The sequence below is a fragment of the Dunckerocampus dactyliophorus genome, chromosome 13, assembly GCF_027744805.1.
Source record: "Dunckerocampus dactyliophorus isolate RoL2022-P2 chromosome 13, RoL_Ddac_1.1, whole genome shotgun sequence".
NCBI lineage: Eukaryota > Metazoa > Chordata > Actinopteri > Syngnathiformes > Syngnathidae > Dunckerocampus > Dunckerocampus dactyliophorus.
The window spans coordinates 25,869,774-25,889,927 of NC_072831.1; the positions used below are offsets into that span (position 1 = coordinate 25,869,774).

Consider the following 20,154-nt stretch of genomic DNA (forward strand, 5'->3'; position numbering starts at 1 on the left):
TAAAGTAATTTGGGTCTATGCTGTGCTTTCATTGACCATTTGTATCTTATCTCCCTGCCTGACAGGAGCTGATTATGGGGCCTGACAGTAAACCTGCTCCATCACTGGTGCTGGTTGTAGTACCTGCCTTACCCAAAGGCGCCGCTGTCGAGCTCCACATCACAGCCATCCAGGATGACCCCAGCCTAAGGACTTCCTGTCACATGACCACAAAGTTGGGTTATGGCCATATAAAGTGCCATACTGTGACATCTGCTGACCGGTGCACCGCTTCCCTGTCCCTCTGCCTGGCTGTTGTCGACCCCGAGATCAGTGCAGATGTCGGGGAGGTCACTGAAGCAATCGCCTCGGCTTTTGACAAAGCCCTGAAGAAGACCGAGGCCGAGCTGGTGCCGCTCTGTGCACGGGTCTTCTACAAGTGCGACCACTCGCTTGGACAGCGGGTTGTTGAAGGTTTGTCAGTGAACACCACACGCGCGCACACACACACACTTGGAGCCAATCAAATATTTACATTCATTAAGAGGAATGAATAAGTTATTCTGCAGAAAACAGTTGGCCTGCGTGTTAAGCTCGTCAAACACAGTGACAGCCTGCCTTCATGTGTGCTTTCAGCTCTATACTACATGTTCTTCTTGTGTTTAATTATCGTAGGAAAATCCCCGTGTCCACAGTAACACAAGCCAGAACATTTATCATTATTTATCATTCAATCATTCATCAACATTATCAACATCAGTGCTGAAGCTGTCTTCTTATCTCCAAATGTATTTCTGATCAAACAAAGTAATATGTGGTGCACTTTATTTGGTTCTTCATGCAATTTGCTAACATTTTGCAGTAAAATCTTGTTCAACTGGCTCATATTTCATTGTTATACCAAAATATATGGTGTTATATACTATAACTAGGGCAACTATATGTAGGATTTATAGTGCATCACGAAACTGAACATTGCAGTAGTCCAACTAAATACCGTATAGTTTAAATAATATTAGAATTGTCATGCTATGTCAGATATGTGTTTTTGTTTGGACGGTATCCCCCCAAAAAATGTTGGATGCTGTAAATGTCTGATATACCATTTTTCTGAAATGCGTCAGTATGCAAAACAGCAAGTTCCTAGCATTAGACAACAACAAAGCAATATATTTGTCTTTAATAACTACTGTGTTATTACCAGAAAACGATCTTTACCACACCGTCTAGTAGGGGTGTCGCAACATCTCGTGTCACAAGAGATCAAAGCTGAATTAGATCATTTTGCTGTCCTCGGTGCATTGCCATGTGCTTGCGTGTCTGTTTTCCTCGTCTCCTACCTCCAAACAGGCAGGAAGAGGGTTCACTATGTGCATTGGTTTCAGCACCTTGGTGCGTTTGTTCCATAGAACAACGGCGTGAACGGAGTGAGCTCTTTTGTCAGTCATACAGTGTCTTTGTCACGGTTGGAAGAGGCGGGGCCGCAAGCATACACACGGAGTGCAGAAGAGTGTAACATAGTAGAAATTTAGTAGTAGTTTTTCATTGTACTTTTTTAAAAAGTAATGTTAAAACATTGTGTCATGTCGTTCTCGAAGACCCAATATCGTCTCGTGAACCGAGTGTCTCGTGACACCCTGACTGTCTGGCATACCTGGTTCTATTGTGTTCATTCATTTTGAGTTCAAACCCTGGCCAGGTTTCACACAATTAGCCTTAAAACTGACACAGTGGGAAAACACGACACGTCCCCACATTAGGTTCATAGAGTTCAACATAACTGAAGTCATCTTTGTCCTTATGGGTTTGTAATAGCAATGGTTTTATTTCCAGAAAGTTATCTTTGACCTTCTGTCTAGTATACTTCTAAACACAACTGGCTGGCTAATCCGGGGGTGTCCATAGTGCAACCTGGGACACATTTGTGTTTGTTTTATTGGCCCACAGCATCTTCTAAAAAAAACAACAAGAAAATCCCAAAAATATATATACAGCAAAAATAGAAAAAAAATGGCAGTAATTTTACAAGATTAAAGATGAAATATTAGGAGAATAAAAGTCATAATATTATGAGAAAAATGTTGTAATTTTACAAGAAGAAGGTCGTAATATTATGAGGAAAAAAACATCATTCTTAAAATTAAAAAAAATAATAAATACATTAAATTAAACATCAAATTCATTACAAAATATGAAATAAAAATACCTTATTTTTCTAAAGTCGTCACATAATAAGAAAGAGATCAAAACAAAAAAATACTTTTGGAAGTTGTGGAGAATTTTGGAAAGCTTTGGAAAAGACTAATGTTAAAAAATATGATGGGAGTAAAGTCATAACATTACAAGAGAAAGAAAACATTAATGTTGAAATATTTGAAACATAAAAAGCCAAAACAAAAAAAAAGTGTAATTCTAAAAAAGCTTATTCTAAGAATAGGCATTTTCACCTAAATCACAAACCTGAGATGCAAGCTGGATTGTTTCATATCATATAATCATATAAATCATAATGTATCTCACTTCTTCGCATACCTACATGTGTTTAGAAAATGTAAACTATCAAAGGGGGCATATCAGTATTTGGCCCTCAATGGAAACAGTTGGTCTAGTCTGTCTACTTTCATTTTGTTTGTTCAGTTTTTAGTTTGACCCCAAAAATGGCTACCTGTAGCAAATCACGGGGCAAAGAGCATATATCAGCAAAATGTGGTATATCAGGATTACAATATGTCAAAAAGTGGTCATAATTAGAGTCTTTGGTCCCAAGGGTGAAGAGTGTAGCCATACATACAAGTAGATACATAGATATACTGTACATACTGTACATACATAGGATATGTATGCATATCCTTGACTCTATTCACCTTGCAACGGAGTAGGATCATTGATTTCATAAAATCTAATAAATAAAACAAATCCTAGTTTAGTTTTATACAGTTATACTTAAATTGACCCATGTGTAGAGAATCCAAATAGTCAAATAAGCAGAATGACCACGTCTATGCCGCTTCCCCTAAAACCAAACATCGTGACTCATCATGGAAGAGCTGGAATACGCTCGCTCGCTCGCTCGCTCGCTCGCACGCTCAAGTGAACCCCCACCTCCGGAACCTCGCCCTCGGGCGTCTTTATGGGTCACAGCCCGTTCTTCATTGGGTGATGAATCCGAAAAGTCAAAAAGGAGGAAAAAGTAACACCTCTGGCATTGGCGAGACCGCAACGCAACCTCCCCTCCCGTGTTTCCCTCCCCCTTTGCATTATTTGCGTGAGGATTCACAGTTGATAGACATGACATATGCTTCCAATGAAACCTTTAAACATCTTGTCTCAAGTTGTTACTTCCGATCCAAAGCCCTCCTGTCGTGCTGGAGACAGGCCCCCCCTGCCACTAAAAGCTTAATTTTTACACAAGGGTAGCAATACTCTCTTGGTATGAATGCAAAAAAACATGCAAGACATTAAACGCTCCATCATTTTACTGAAATAGCATCGCAATGAACGCTAAAGGGGTCTTTCCATGCCCTTGAGCATCTTTACTCATCCCCCCCTTGCAGTAAGTGAACGATGTTCATTGGCCAATTGCTAATTGTGAGTTCATTTGACTAATTTGAACCATTTGGAAGTCAGTGTAGCACAACTAAAAATCACACTGCTACAGGGCCTTGGCCACTCCTTAAAAGCCCAGCGAGCCTGGGGGAGGGAATCTCTGGCCACCTCACGATTCGATGCGATTGAGATTCTGAGGCCTGCGATGCGGTGATGAAACGATCATCGATGCATCTTTTTTTGTGATTAATAGTTGGTCAGTTTTTTTATGTGTCATGTTTTCTATATATCATTTCTTTTTACTCACGGTGTGCTACTAAAACAAAGAATATTTCTAATGATCCGCAATTAAAATAAGCATCAAACAGATTAATTTACTTCCATTATCTTTTAGTAATTGGAAGGTTACATCTAGCAACATATGCCCCATTGTACAGATGGGCAAAATATGGCAAAATACTGCAAGTATTACCTGTTATCATGAAAGTACATGGTCATAGCATGTATATAAAACCATAAAACCTGGTGGGGGGCTTTTGGAGGTGTTTATTAGCAGTCCGTGTAGGCGGCGTAGGTGTGTCTCATTACGTGCCGCAATAAGCTCTCTCTTTTTACCTGTTTTTATATCTTTAGAATGCACAAAAAAGAGAGACATACTGTATGTGTTTGTGCCTCCCATAAGGGATTGTGGATGATGGGCAACATTCCAAAAAAGTGCAGTTTTCCTTTTAACTTTTTCACAGCTTTTTTTCGGCGGGAGCTACAGATCAGTCATATTCATCTAGTGTGTGAATTTCTGACTCGTAGGCAGTGTATTTCTGTCCCAGCAGGGGGCAAGAGTTCTCTTTTCCTCCAACCGGCAGCGACAGATTGTCTATGAAGAAGACGGATTGTGGGTTGAGAGAGGAAAATGGCGGAACGCATGCAGAAATCGAGCGGAGACAAAAAAATACAGGCAGCCAACACTGTCACAGAGCTTGCCTGGATCTGCCTTTAGTAGCGACGCGATCGCGAAAGATAGAGGTGACATGGGTGATGTAGGTGACGTAGACACAAATGCAGGTGACAGTAGCAGCCGAAGCAACAAGCTAGTGGTTAGCGTTGCTGAGCCACGGAAGCAGTTCAGAGTCGGGTGACTCAGAACCCGACCCTGATTCTTCTGACGAGTGGCTGCCGTCCGGATCGGTCAGCAGCAGGGATTCATGCCCACATCCAGCAGACCCCGTTTTCTCTGTTTTTTGGTCAAAATCAGGTGTTTTTGCTGAAACTACCCTATGTTCTACCGCCAATATCTAAAGACCCAAAAAGGCTAGAAACAAACGTTTTTTTTTCTGATGAAAGAAGAGAGTCTAAAGTTTTTTTAGATACTTTGTATGTTTATGTAGTCCTGAAACTCAATATTCTGTGGGTCTTGAAGTTCGGCAAAAATGCACAAAAGTCAATGAGTTAATGTATCAATGAGGGATTTTCAGATCTGTAATTGTATGGTCTATATACACTAGCATAATGCTTTTATGAACCGAAAACACGCCTTTTCTGTTTGTGAACACATCACATTGACTCAATGTTTCCATTTCAGAGGCGTGGCACATGGTAGCAAACTAGTTTTATGTAGGCCTTTTTTTTCATTCTTAACCGTTACAGTCCACTTGTATTGGGGCCAAGTAGATGGAGCTGGAGTAGAACAGTATTATGACATTGCATGTTGAGCTTTTCCAATCAATCACATCGCTCAATACAATGCACTGTCATGGAAATAGGCGTTCAGAACATATATAAAAAAAATAAGTGAACTGATAATGCATTTTCCTGTCAAGAAAACTTAGCCAAACGCCCATCTTCAGTACCTAACGTGTCTGCCGAGCATTCGATGGGACCACTTGTGACCAATTAGCGTACAAAGGTATCCCAACGGAACGCCACTAACAGACAGGCTGTCATCAAGACGGGGGCTCTGTGAATTCTCACATGTCCGTTGTCCATCTGTAGTCCGGCTGCACGAACAAGAACTGTGAGCTCTCATAAAGATGATCGGCAGCTCTACGGGGCCTCTTCCTCCCCTCATGCACACACACACACACACGCACGCACACACACAGGCAGACGAGGAATTGAATCCTTCCGAACATATATGTCTACACAGCAATGAGTGTAAGGGGGTTTAAGAATATCAATAATTTGTAAATAGCCTCCTGGTCGAAGGGTTAAGTGAAGCCCCAGTGGGAGTGTCGCTCTAATGTCACCTTCTTCCTCCCCACAATATCTCCTTTATCCTCACCAGGACTTGAGGACACCTTTAAAAAGTTTCTAGGAGAGTCCAGTCCATCCGTTGCCCTGGTTCCAGTCCTGGACTTGCCTGACTGCCGCATCCTCCACCTGTCCTGTTGGCTCAGCGCATAAGAACCAGAGCCAGGATCAACAGCCGCACAACTTTGGAGCTCAGTGGAGCTTCTCTCACAGGATTGACTCTTGACTTGAACAACATCTCTGAACAACATGACTATTCAAAGCTCAATGTGATATAATCGTGGTGTATGGGTCGAGAATACATCCAGTTAGCCTACAGTGCTGCTGACTGCTGCTCAGTCTCAAGGATTTCTTAGGCAGACAGGCTTCCAGACTGCAACTAAATACCGGTAGTCGCGTTTTGCGACTAAAATATGAAGCATCGCAAGTGAATTTTTCATCTACTCGCGCATGTGCGACCAGATAAAGTGTTGAGTTCCCGTATTGCGTTCACCGGGGATGTCCCTTATTACCGTGAGAATGAAAAATAGTCAATGAAATGTGTCATGAATCGATGACAGCTTGTCACAGTCTCAGCCTATCGATGCCAGCGTGTGTAATCGCTCACGTTTGACTCGCACTGGTCCCCTCGTCGATAAAATGATACCGACTGCATTGCGGGTTTTGCCGACTGGAGCTAAGTCGGTACTGTGCAGTGGCAAAGCGCCTGTTTTTTAACTGAAAATGGTTAAAAACTTTTGTTTAACATGATAATCTGAAATGGAACGTGTCTCCCAGTCGTATATATTTAAAATATACCATTATGCAAATAATAAAAATGTGGAGCAGGACATGTACAAGCGAGTTAGCAATGTTAACAATGAAAACACATGGCGGACCACTGCGCTATAACACAACATGTACATTTACTCAACCACTAATGTGTTCTAGTACTAACATAAAAAAACATAAAAAGGACAATTTCAGGAAAATCTGTTTGTTTTTTTTTTGTGTTTCTTTACAAATTGGCATTGCCAATACTGGCTCAGCATCAACAGTCGTTTGAACAGGGGTTCCTTTACTTAGTCGCCTCCAGAAAGAAGTAAAGAAAAGCATCTCTTTGTTTCAGGTAGCTTCCTAGTTAACACCATCTGTGTGTGTTTGTGTGTGTGTGTGTGTGTGTGTGTGTGTGTGTGGGTGTGGGTGTGTGTCATGCTCCACGGGACTGGAGGTGTGTTATTATTGTGTAATGGGCAATCAGCACCAGGCACCCGAAAAGATTAAGCCTCTTTATGTTTTCTATTGATTCTAAAGGCGGCCTGGTTAATAGGAGAGGGACTTCGCCTCACACCGCTGCAGGCAAAGAATTAAGCTCAATGTGTGTGTGGAGAAAATAAGACTATTAACCGTCGCTCCTGGAACATTTCTTTTCTCAAAGATCATGAACCATATTGATGAACCAGAGTCAGAATGCATCTTCCATACTCACTCCGCCGCCATTATCACGGGGCCGACTGATCGATCCTCGCCACGCCCAGCCTCGCTGTTGTTTTGTTTTGATTGTTGCTATCAAAAATTGAACAATGGAGGCAGCCAATAGAGCCTGAAGATTTTTCTTTATTGATGGTTGAAAAACACAAACAAGCAATTATTTATGAACTACAGCAAGCTAATACTCTGGAAAGTGTGTTTATGTTCATCTGTTTTGTTTTGGGGGGCTAAAACTTTTTTTCATAATACAACTAGATAAGAGATAAAACACTTGGAGATCTTCAGTACTCTCAAACATGAGCCTACACAGAATGGACAGTCACTAAGAATGTTCAAAAATTGTGGAATTTACAGTGGAGATGGTGATGACAAATTGTGTATGGCTTTACAATTGAAACTAATAGAAAACTAATTTGTTTTTATGCATTAATTATTACAAAACTTACTTGGACATTATTAGCCTACGCATCTTGACATTGAGTGACAAACACACCTTTGCATTTACTCCACCAATCAGCTTTTTTGGTGTGTCGTGTCAGCTTACAATGTTCCATTCCTGATGAACTGTATTTACATGTGTCAGCCTTTTTTAAAAAAAAACATCCATACATTTTCTATGCTGCTAAGGTAGCGGGAGCCTATCTTTTATGCTGCTCGGGTGCTGGAGCCTATCCCAGCTGACTTTGGGCTGTTCGCCAGCCAATGGCAGGGCACATATAGACAAACAACCACTCACACTCACATTCTTACCTATGGACAATTTAGCATCGCAAATGAACCTAACATGCATGTTTTTGGAATGTGGGAGGAAATCGGATTACCCGGAGAAAACCACGCAAGGGGATAACATGCAAACTCCACACGGAGATGCCCAAGCGGAGATTCGAAGCCAGGTCTTCCCGATCTCCTGACTGTGTGACCAACATGCTAACCACTCACCGTGCAGCCCCATACTTTAATTATGTACTTTCAAATTTGAGCTTGTTATAGCCTTTGTAATCACTATGGACACTTTTCAGGATGTCCAAATTGTCTATGAGATTTACAATGGAAATTAGGAACAGTAATAATATCAGTACTGATGATAATTATGTTTCTATGCATTCATTCTTTCCATCTAACTTGTTTGGTTGAGATGGAAGAGCTTTTTACAGAATCTAAGCAGTGTGCATGGTCTGTAAGGATGTCCACATTGTCTATGGAATATACAATGGAAATGAAGAATCAACATTTAATAGAAATACTGATGATGATCAAGGTAGTTATTTGCTTATAATGTTCTAATTCTTGCCATGTAACTTTAGTTTTAGTCAATAGTGAAGATTTTTTTAATGATCTAATATAGTAGATGTTAAATTATATCAAATCAGTCGGAATGTCTCTAAGGATGTTGAAATTGTATATGGGCTTTGTTTTCATACGTCCAAATTTGTGATTTAACTTGAATTCTTTCTAAAGAGGTGGAAGTTTTCACATAATCCTGTAATCAGTATGCACAGTCTATAATGACAATCAAATTGTCTTTGGGATTTACTATGGGAATTAAGAAACAGTGATTCATGTAAATGTGATGATTTTTTTTTATGTGTTAATTATTGCCATCTAACTTTAGATTTTGAGTGAATGTTTTATCTAGCCCATAAAACACAATAAAATATACACAAGCGTTGTACCGAAATGTTGTTGTTGAGATTTGTGTTTTTAATATTAAAACATTGGGTATGAATTACATTGTTGTGCATGTTCTATTTATCAAATATTCATTCTGGAAAAAAAGCGTCATTTACCGGAAGGTGACGACTTGTCGATCACGTCTGTAAACATTTGCTTCCGTCTATTTTCATATAGATGCCGACAAAGCCACAAGGATATAATCATGCTCCCGTGGGCCGACATGATGTTTCGTGACAGACGTTCCTTTGTGTCCTCGCCACCGTTATTTACTCACAAAATGACTAAAGACAGGGTGACATTTACTTTTCTCGTGTGTGTACATTTTCTGCCGAGCTGACCGGCCAACCGCTCTGCATACAAAACTGGCTTTTTGTAACTAACGTTATTGTCCTTTGTGTGCTGTATACACACCGGCCTGCGGCCCTTGTCATTTTGGCCTTGCACATGGACTTAACTGTGTGTTTCTTCCTCCAGGCCAGCCAGCCTGGTGTTGTGTATGTACTGAATGTGTGTGTGTGTGTGCGTGAGGCTCTCTTCGTCTACTCAGTAAGGGAGTTTTAGTAGTGACCTCACTGCTTGAGACGCATCCCCTGACGTTGACATGTTTGGTTTTGTTTGTTTTCATGATTGAATCCTTTTTGTTTCTCGATGTTTGTTGTGTTCTTGACGTAATGTGAAAGCATTCAGGTCACAGCCTCTGCTCAAAGTGTTGGTTTCTAATGTTTGAACAAGGAGGCCATCAAATTGTTATATTAGATGGTGTTTGCTCCCCTCTGTTGGCTAAAGTAGGTATTGCAAATAAAGCACCATGTAGTATTAGGTTTTGAAATATTTAAAAATAATATTTAAATGGTGGTGGCAAAAATGTAAGGTGAAAATAAGGTACTTTTAAGTAATATAGTTTTATAGTTTTTAAATACAAATGACACCAAGCTTTTTATGTACTGTATGCGACTTATGTTATTATTGTGATTACAGTGGGTTTTTTTGTCATTTTGTTCCTATCGGTAGTTGTCTTTGTTTATTTTATTTTGTATTCCTATGAAAATATTATCGCATTTTACCGGTAGGAACCAATGCATGTGTGCCACTGTTTCTTCGGATGATAATGTTGCCCGGACCTAACCAGGAAACGAATCGCGTCCAGCGCGTTTTGTTGTGTACATGCGTAAAGCAGAGGTACAACGTTGCTTCTCACCTATGCTGAAAGAGAAGTAAATGTTTGTTATTCTGTTTTATGGTATTTTTTTTGCTTGCGTAATGCTGAGGTAACAATAGCGACTCGTAAAAATAGTGAGCTTGTAGTATGTTTTGTTAGCTTAGCCAAAGTATGAATTGTGTTGTCTGATAAACGCGTATTATTAACATCTAAAAGGGTAGGACAGCTAATAGAGTAGGCTAAAAGAGTAGGACAGCTCATATTATTGTCTAATATTCTCTAGTATTGTTTCGGTTGCCTTATATGACAAATTGCTAAACTAATTACGAACTTTGCCGCCGTAGTTTCCATCTTCTGTCTTGAGACTTGTTTCATTCCACGTGTGTGTAAATCGACAGAAAAGTGATTGTTCTGCATTTATGCCAATGTGATCTGTTTTGCTGACAGTTGTTGATGAAGCTGCTTGACAAGGCCAACATGGAGAAGAAAGAAACCCCCGCTAAAAAGGCTGCAGCGCCGTCTGTGTCCCAAATTAATGCAGAATATGTCACACAGGTAAGAAACAGGCTGCACATTAATATATAGAAAATACACATTTGAGAAGTTAACTACTTATTTTGGGGGGGGAACCTAAATAGAATGTATCTTTAAAGTAGTTTTCCTGCCTTAAGATAACGCTTGTTAATTGCTTTTATTTCATTATTTCAGTTGGCAAACAAATATTGGGCACCTAATGCAAAAAGCAAACTGCCCTTTGACCCTAAGGTGAGTGGTTGCTGTCCTCTTTCAGAAAACCCTTTCAGAAATAAAATAAAATTTTGTAAATTAACTACACTTTCGATTTTTGATTTACTTATGTATTTTACATATTTATTTGATGCATTTTTATTTAAAATAAATAATATATTTACAGTTTTAAATAAATTCCAATAATTTATTATCTAGACTTTAGGTTTTTTGTTTTTATATTGAATGTTAAGAATATATTTTCGGTTCTAATTGATTATAAATAAATGTGTTATAATTATATGTTATATTTTGAAAATACTGTTGTGACTCTCTGATAGGTGATGGAGGATGTGTATGAAAAAGAGATTCTTATGTCCAAGTAAGTACTACTGTACACACTTTTCTTTTATTGCATTGTAAATTAATTTACCACATATTTTGAGCTCATGATTTTTATTTTTTTGTCATTTCCTTTGCAGGTTTGCCATCAGAAAAATCATGTTGCTGGAGTTCAGGTAAGCTGTTTGTTTCGGGATGGCCTGATTCGGCCCCCACTCCAATATCAGATTGTAGAAATAAAATAATAATAAAAAAAAAACAGGAAAAAATGTGTTTGTTTGATTTGTCTGTGTGTGTGCGCTTTAGTGGAAAAAGTAAAGAGAAATGAACAAACATTGCTCTTTCTGAAGGAGAATGTGAGAATCTGACTACATTGTTAAATTTGTGAATGCCGTAAAAGAATATGGGATTTTCCCCTCATCCACAATCCTTATTTATGTGAGACATGAACACGCGTCTTTCTCTTTTCTCTTTTCCTCCGTCAGGGGAGTTACTGTTTGAACATGGTGTTTTTTAATTGTCTATATTAAGCAAAGCATGTGGATAGAAATCTGTTACTATAACAAGAAAGGAGAAAATAATGTATTGGTAGGCAGCAATGGAAAAAGTAGTATCGGGCCATCCCATATGTATTTTCCTAAAACCAAAGCTTTGTGACTCTAATGAGCTAATCTGTCACCTTGTAGTCAGTACTTGGAGAACTACCTTTGGGTCAACTACACTCCAGAGGTGTCCAGCAATGCCTTTCTCATGTCCATTTGTTGCATCGTCAATGAGAAATTCAGAGAAAACGTCCCAGCTTGGGAGGTAAGAAAGCAGTCTTTTACCTGTCATATCTCTTAGTGTAATCCTTTGCGCCCATCAGCGTCCCACCCTGCTGTCTTACCTTATTCTTCATCAGGTGTTCAAAAAGGGGCCCGGCCATTTTTCATTCTTCTTCAAATGTGTGATGGAAGCCTTGTTGGCAGGGGATGAAGGCGGGCTCAGCCTGAAGGAGCAAACTGTGCTGCTTGAGTTCCTGGACCACTGCTTCAACAGTCTTGTATGTACTACAGCACATTTAGCCAATACACAAACCTGGAAGTTCTCGTAGGATTCTAAAGATTTTTTTTCAGATATCCCTGTTCTTAGATATGTAGGACATGATCTACACTAGTGGTTCTCAACTGGTGGGTCGCGGGTCCATTCCGGGTGGGTCGCAGGTTGTTTTGAAGTGAATTTAGCAATATTTTGGTAATCTTCCTCCTTGGTATTTGTTCATTGCAGAGCTATAAGTGAAATATGATCGTGTGTTCTTATTTGCAATTTTGACATTTAAGTTTTATGTGTGCATGATTTGTATGCATGGGGCAGCATGGCTCAGGTGGTAGAGTGGTAGTCTCCCAACTTGAAGGTTGCAGGTTTGATACTCCGTCCTCCCGCAAGATACCAAACCCCTAGTCGGTAGTCAAAGTACTTTGAGTACCTTGGAGGTGGAAGAGCGCTATACAAGTGAAAGACCATTTACCAGCACAACAATGAGATATGCTCTTCCTCATTTCCTTGACAAAATGCCCTATAAATTCCTCTGAAATGCACTTTGGACGCGTAATTATGTGTATTAATCATTCAAAAGATGACACTTGGTTTTAAAAAAACAAATACCTTTGCTTGGGTTGACTTAAAAGTATAAAAATTATAAATAAAATCATGAAGGAATAAATCAATAAAAATATGACAATGACTTAAAAGTGTAAATGTAAATACAATTCTGAAGGAATTAATAAATATAAAATGACAATGACTTAAGTGCAAAGAAAATAAACAAAAAAATGTAAGAAATCTAAAATGATGTCTTCAATAAAAATAATATAAAAATAATTTAAAAAAATAATAAAAATTACTCACCACCGACGGGCTCGCTATTTTCTGTTATAGCTAAAACTTGTGCATGACAACTTTTGCACTCAGCTGCGACGTCTTTTTCCTGACACACGGCTGCCAGCACTCCTGTTCCTTGCCACTTTGTTAGCATGCTAGCAAAACGTTGTTGCGATCACATGGGCTTTATCCGGTCGCTGCTGGATAGACATGCTGGGGCGGAGTCTGAAATCGACTGCATATACAGTATCGGCGATTTTAAGATGCAGGCCGATATGATCCAATAATTTTGGGGGATTTCCATCCGATATCCAGCCGACAAGAAAAGTTCATTGTAGTTCTAAACATGCGTATTTGTACTCACTTTTTGCAACTGCCTCCTAGCCAATTATGCAAATTTGACAATTATGTCATTACATCACACCCCCAACCCATCACACTGCAAGTAGATTGCAGTCGTGTGTGCTGTAATACTTCCTTCCGTGGTCCATGTGAATGTGCATTTCTAGGGTGTACATTGCATTCCAAAGCAACAGATGTTACTATAATCCCTAGCTAAGGAATACTGTAGCAGCCAATTAGAAAGTCATAGCTGGTCATTTTTGCAAAAATTGAGGAAAAGGGCAATTTTATGTTTTGACTGATAGTGATGTGGAGTTACTTTCAAAATGTAAAAATACAGTCATCCTCGCCACTTTGCTGTTCAAATTTCCCAGCTTCACTCTATCACGGTTTTTCAAAATAGATGAATAAATTGTCGCTGTTTCGTGGTTGACTATTAGTTAAAAAAAAAAAATCCATATTGAATCATATTGTACATATTCTTAGCCAAAATGAAGCATTTCAACCACAAAAAGAACTAAAATGCAAATATACGGCATTCCGAAAACACATTTAAAAATGTGATATGTAGTGTTCTACACTGGTCACTAGGTGTCAGCGATGTTGCATTGATGAGACAGTAGCCGCAGGAAATATGATGTCCAGAAAAAAAACTAGGAACACTCCCATTGCTAACGTGTGAGCCTTATTTTCTGTTATGTCTAATATATTGGGTAATACAAATGTAAAGGTGACTACACGGGTGTTATTTTATGTCTGGAGGGCTCTAGTAATGTTAAAAACCATATTTAAAATATTCCATGTATGTTGAAACTCACTTATCATGGTGTGCTCTGGAACCAATTAACCACGTTAAACGAGGGATTAGTGTATGTATAATTGGCTGCAATATTTGATGTCATACAATAAGCTCCAAAAATCCAAAGTTTTGTGAGGACAAAGAGTCCTGCAGACATTGAAATACGTTGCAATACTGGTGAAAAAGCCTTTTTATTAGTATGAACTTCACTCTTTGCTCTTTTTTCCCCATTTTTTTTTTTTTTACATTTTTGAAATATTTCAGTTTTTTCTTAAATAATCTTTGTAAATGTTTTTTTTTTTTTTAAATATTATGACTTCATTCTCATAACATTATAACCTTTTCCCACAACCTACTTTTCCAAAAATTACGCTATTTGTTGTTTTGCTTCTCATATTACAACTTTAAAAAATAATTTTGTTCTTTTAATATTTTGGTTTTATGCTACTAAAATGCTGTAATTTTTCCTCGTAAAATTGCAACTTTTGACTGTATTCTTGTAAAATTACTCCTGATTTATCCTTCTTTGCTGTTTTTTTGGGGGGGGGTGGGGTTAAGTTCTCTTGTTAAATTATATTTTTAGAATGTGGCGCGGACCAATTAAAAACAGCCGCGGGCCGCAAATGGCTCCCGCACTTCGGACACCCCCGCCTTACACTGTTGAATCCTTTGATGAAACAACAACGGCACATTTTCTCTTTCATGTTAAAGCACTCTTGGATGCATTATCTTATCAAGTCCACGAGGTGGCAGTATTGCACTTGGCTGCAGTGCCCTCAAGTCTTGTCTTGGCCAGTGCTGCATTGGATCTCTAACAGAGTGCCGCAGAGGTCTCATTTGAAAATGTGCTATACTTGCAAACTTCTCAGTATTGATAGTGTCCTATAAAAGAGCCTGTGCATATTTTAGTGGTGAAGGTTTTGTTTATGCGGAGAAGTCCTGTAAAAAAAAAAAAAAAAAGTACAATACATTTTGTTCTCTCTCTTTCTCCCAGGAGGTAGATTTGATCAGAGAGCAGGTGCAACAGCTCATCTCTCTGCCAATGTGGATGTGCCTCCTACCAGTAAGATGCCCACAGATGCATTGAATTCATGGCTACTGTGCACAGTCAGTGTATTTTAAATAATACACTCAACAGCCGGCATCTAATCCTGTCTGCAAATGTGTGTTTTTTGCAGTCCAGACTCCAACATGAGCTGAAGAAGGTTCCCAAGCTGCGGAAATTCTGGAATCTGATCAAGAAGAAATTTGACAAGATGGATGCTGACGCGTCTGAGCAGTAAATAAGATTCTCTTGCAAAACCAAATTTTCTTTTGAAGCTTGCCTCTCATTCATTTGCCTCTTCTTCTTTCAGGGCTAAAAAAGAGCGAACCTTCCTCTCGGCTCTCATTAAAAAGTTTCACGGGGTCCTCGAGTCAATCCCGCCGTCAGGTAAACAAATCATTCCCTCACGGAGGCGTACACAGCTACTCAATGCGGAATATCACGCGTTTTAATAAAAGACATCCGCCAAGTGTAGCGATCACCTCCCTGTTCCAAAGGAGCGTGTGCCCCCGCTGCCACGGCGCCACTGGCACCGACCACCGACTCGTAATGCGGGCCGACACCGAGGGCCTCCCTCCCCACCTGAGTGCTAAAAACAGAACCCTTGTGTGTTTAGGTGGAATTCAGACCTGACAGGGTACATTACAATCCCCAACCTAGCAGGATCTACAGTACATCACTCTAATGCTTGCTGCATGCACCCATCTCTCTCACACACACACACACACACACACACGGGTGATGAGGGTTCCCACATGATGCTGCTCACATTCATCAGTAGCCTCGTTCACACAGACATCCTGCAATATTGCCAAATCATGGCTGTAGCAGTAAATCTGTCATTTATTTTTCGCCTGTGCCTTTTACACAGAACCCAGCACAGTGACACGCCTCCTGCAGTCAGATAATTATATTACAGTGTTTACCGGAGTCTATGTCGCATCAGTTTGTTTTTTTTAAATTTTTTTTTATTGTGTGTCATGGCACCGCTCCTAACATTAAATTCACAAGAGAAGTCGCAGCCAGAGGGAGGGGGGCAATGTTTACACCAACATGGAGACAAACTGAAGCTACAGAAGCTGAAATACGTCATTTTTTAAAGTGTGTGTGGATACAATAGAACCTTACCTGATTAATAAAAGGCAGAATGTTCTGGGAGAAGACACTTGTTTGAAAATGGGCCGCACGGTGTCCTAGTGGTTAGCATGTTGATCGGGAAGATCTGGGTTCGAATCTCTGTTGGACATCTCTGTGTGGAGTTTGCATGTTGTCCCTGTGCTTGTGTGGGTTTTCTCCGGGTACTCTGGTTTCCTCCCACATTCCAAAAACATGCATGTTAGGTTAATTGGCAACTCTAAATTGTCCATAGTTATGAATGTGAGTGTGAATGATTGGTTGTCTATATGTGCCCTGCCATTGGCTGGCGACCAGTCCAGGGTGTACCCCACCTCTCGCCCGAAGTCAGCTGGGATAGGCTCCAGCATACTCTCGACCCTAATGAGGATAAGCGGCATAGAAAATTGATGGATGGATATTTGAAAATGAGCTCGATAATTTTTGCCGGATATATTGCTGTGTGCCGGTGTGTCTGGCAGGAAGACGGTTCACTCTCACTGTGTATTGGATTAACCCATGGGTGCGTTTGTGCCATAAAACAATGGCATGAATGCGGTGAGACCTCTTGTCAGTCCTAATCGTTTTTTCCTCTGTTGGGGAGGCAGGGCCACGAGCACACACTGTGTAGAGGGGTGTAGACTCGTGAGGAGCAATGCTAAGTAACATGGTAGAAATTAGGAGGAAAAAGGATGATTGCAAAGCCAAATGCCACACAAAAAAGTACACATTGCAAAGCAGAGCCTTTTTTCTGCCAGTCAACACTCAGAGACGTTTGGTTAACAAAGTAAACACAAACGGGACAGCACAAAATGGTGTGCGCTCACAGAAAGTGTCGTTTGATTGGGTTAGGTGCTCTTCAATAGAATCAAAAAGCTGGCATTTTGAAAAATGCTGCAAATATTTGACAGACAGTACAAATTGCCTTTGCGAAAATACATGTCACAAACACCAATTCCACAACTTTACAACAGTGAAAGATGTTAAAGGAAATATTGTATTGAAGGCGTTGTGTGTGTGTGTGTGTGTGTGTGTGTGTGTGTGTGTGTGTGTGTGTGTGTGTCTATATATATATCTATCTATCTAAAAAAGTCACAATGCCTTCAACACAACAGAGTGATAAATGTGAGTGTTTAACCCACGTTATCTCCTCCTCCCAGCTAATACCCAGGTGCATCCTGCCTCATTGTTCATCATTAGCATTTTTCTCACACACCCCGCAAAAGGGTGTAACAGTAGATTCACAGTAGCATGTATTCCCCCGTACCCTTCACACAGAACCTTGCGGCGTCCCCACCTCTGTTACTACATAGGACTGCAGAAATTTCAGTTCCGTGTTAGTTTCCTTCACACAGTTGTTTGTCTTACACCTTTTTTTTCCCCCCCTTAGGGTCCATCACCATGGAGAAGGTGCATTATTGTGAGAGATTCATTGAACTTATGATTGATCTGGAGGTAAGACACATAAAAGTCAACATTTAAAAGTGTTATTTTTGCAATTTAAGTGAAGTCTATATGGATTGATCTTAGGGAACATTAGGGATGGGTATTTGACTAGTAGTGGATGCAGTTAACTCAACCCAACCTGTTTGCTGCTTAATTTGGCGGCAAAAGTAATCAGGAAAGTTTTCCACTAAAAAATTATGAATACTGCAATATTGTATATAGATCGCCGCTATTCGCAGAGATTATGTTCGGAGACCTTCCACGAATAGCGAAAAACTATGCATATGCCTATTTTTGACAGCACAAGTTCTATAGTACACCTCACACTCTATGAAACATTTGAAATTACAAAATGTTTACGTACTCACCACTAATGAATGCTATTGAAAGATGATTGATAAAATCAAAGTCACATTCTAGTTTTTAGCCTTGTTGCGATTCAGTCTCCTGTGGTGTCGTCGCCATCTACCTCTAAAGCGCTGCGGGTGGTACATGCCTCCGCTGCCCTGCAGGCCACTGGGTGGTCCCGGCTAGCGGCCCGAGATGATGCAGGCATCTACATAATCTACACTGCTTGCCTTTTGTAATTCCAGTAACGACTTTTTCACACATGAACTTTTGCAATTTTGAGGCCAGATTGTGGCGCAGCCGCGCAAGGTGCCGCCATCTTCTCTCCATGTTTATAATTTTCTGCTTTATTATCACGTATTTATAAGTTAGTACCGACTGAGTGCAAATTAGATGGGTTAAATGAGCAGGCAATCGAAATGACAAAACATCTGAAAATCAAGGCAACACATAAAATCTTAAGCCAAAGGAAGATTTTTCGGTTCATCATAAAATAATAGCAACAATAGCAAATAAGTGCAGACTAACACATTTCCGTAATGGCGTTCAGGGCATGGCGCAATTGATGTTTGTGACTTGGGTTACAGGATTGTTGGGTTTCTTGTGATATCGAATCAAGACCACTGTACTAAACAGTTCGATAAAGATAGATAAATGTACAGTGGTCCCTCGCTCCATCGCAGTTCAAACATTGCTCCCTGACTATCACTCTAATAATGGTAAAAATCATATTTAGAAAGTCAAACAGATTTTCTATGCTCTAACTACGAACATATTTAATTTGTTAATATTGAATCCTACTTTGTGGAAATTCACTTATCGCTGGAACCGTCTGGAACCAATTAACCGCAATAAATGAGGGATTACTGTATTATTTCATTTCTTCAAATGCCTATCTAGTTCCATTCTGTGTATGATGACTTACATAGCTCAGCAAGATGATTAGCATTATCAGATTATTGAATTTTGGAGCTGAAATGCTGAGGGGAGATAGAAGGCTGGTGAAGTTGACTAGCAGAGATAGAGACACAATGTGCCATGGGCTCCTGCTGCGTGTGCAGATCTCCTGTTACAAGCAATGGAGCTCTATAGATTTCATCTGGCCGTCTGCTGACAGGCCAGGCCTCGCTGTTCCTGGCATCGGCCGGTGGCCAGCTAGCCCGCCGCCGTCTCCAGAGACGAGCCCTGTCCTTCAAAGCCGTCTCCTTTTACAGAAGCCTCTGTTGCCTGAAATCAATACAGTACTTCCCTCCCTGCCTGGAAATGCAGACAAAAAGTGGGGAAAAAGCCCCCCACCCACCCTTTTTTTTTTGCCTGTTCTATTCCTCCAGTCTGGCTTGCGTTGATCAAAGATTGTTGCTTGATAAAAGAGAAAAGTTATCCCTACTCTCAGGCTTCAGGTATCACTTGCTACACCTGCATCCTTTGAAGACAGCTTGTCAGTTCATTTTTTTGCATGACAATATTCCGTATCATATTCTTTTGCAGTGTGGTGGGGTTTATTTTGTTTTTTTTTTCCCCTCTCCTGGACACTACTTCCATCCTTTTCGTCTTGACGGATTGAACTCCCTTTTGTTTAGTGGGCAGGAGTCACCCTTGCGCTCGGGCTGTCACTTTGTCAACAAATTGAGCTGATATATTCACACTAAAGCAGCGCTTGCTATCTCATTTTGACAGCTTTCTGTTCTCCCCACCTCCCTAAATCCCTCCTCCCATGTTACTGTGCCGCAACCAGCAAATAAATCAAAGTCTTTCCGTCAGTGCGAGCATGTCGCTGCCAGTTTTTCCATCAAGATAAGAAAACATCAGGGATAAAATAGACGTCCAGATGCTGGGAACTGCACTGTTGCTCTTTTTTGCTATGCAGGACTCTCATGTATTGTTAATTCTCATGAATATGTATTAATATGTGTCTAGGCCCTGCTTCCCACCAGACGTTGGTTTAACACGGTGCTGGATGACTCTCATCTGGTGGTCAGTTGTCACCTTTCCAGCCTCACCCAGCGGGAGAAGGAGGGCCACCTCTTCTGCCAGGTACATAGCAACTCTGCAGCATTA

The 20,154-nt window shown here is 40.2% G+C and overlaps 2 protein-coding genes across 7 annotated transcripts in view; both read left to right on the plus strand.

Moving 5' to 3' along the window:
- The window catches only part of dph6 (diphthamine biosynthesis 6), a 106,070-nt gene extending 95,254 nt beyond the window's left edge, over positions 1-10,816 (plus strand). For 2 of the 3 annotated variants that reach the window (XM_054795634.1, XM_054795635.1), the window contains 2 exons: positions 66-453; positions 5,807-8,947. In XM_054795634.1, coding sequence (XP_054651609.1) covers positions 66-453; positions 5,807-5,925 — 507 coding nt within the window. In that variant the 3' untranslated portion in view covers positions 5,926-8,947. Of the gene's footprint in view, positions 1-65; positions 454-5,806; positions 8,948-10,522; positions 10,631-10,783 lie in introns of those variants that run through there. The other variant, XR_008573347.1, reaches the window with a different exon arrangement.
- Positions 10,022-20,154, plus strand: part of aqr (aquarius intron-binding spliceosomal factor) — a 64,859-nt gene continuing 54,726 nt past the window's right edge. For 2 of the 4 annotated variants that reach the window (XM_054795630.1, XM_054795629.1), the window contains exons 1-12: positions 10,033-10,095; positions 10,523-10,630; positions 10,784-10,840; positions 11,143-11,183; positions 11,284-11,319; positions 11,830-11,950; positions 12,045-12,185; positions 15,139-15,207; positions 15,323-15,423; positions 15,500-15,576; positions 17,693-17,757; positions 20,014-20,130. In XM_054795630.1, the coding sequence (XP_054651605.1) occupies positions 10,081-10,095; positions 10,523-10,630; positions 10,784-10,840; positions 11,143-11,183; positions 11,284-11,319; positions 11,830-11,950; positions 12,045-12,185; positions 15,139-15,207; positions 15,323-15,423; positions 15,500-15,576; positions 17,693-17,757; positions 20,014-20,130 (948 nt within the window). In that variant the 5' untranslated portion in view covers positions 10,033-10,080. Of the gene's footprint in view, positions 10,185-10,522; positions 10,631-10,783; positions 10,841-11,142; positions 11,184-11,283; positions 11,320-11,829; positions 11,951-12,044; positions 12,186-15,138; positions 15,208-15,322; positions 15,424-15,499; positions 15,577-17,692; positions 17,758-20,013; positions 20,131-20,154 lie in introns of all 4 variants that reach the window. The other 2 variants (XM_054795631.1, XM_054795633.1) reach the window with 2 other exon arrangements.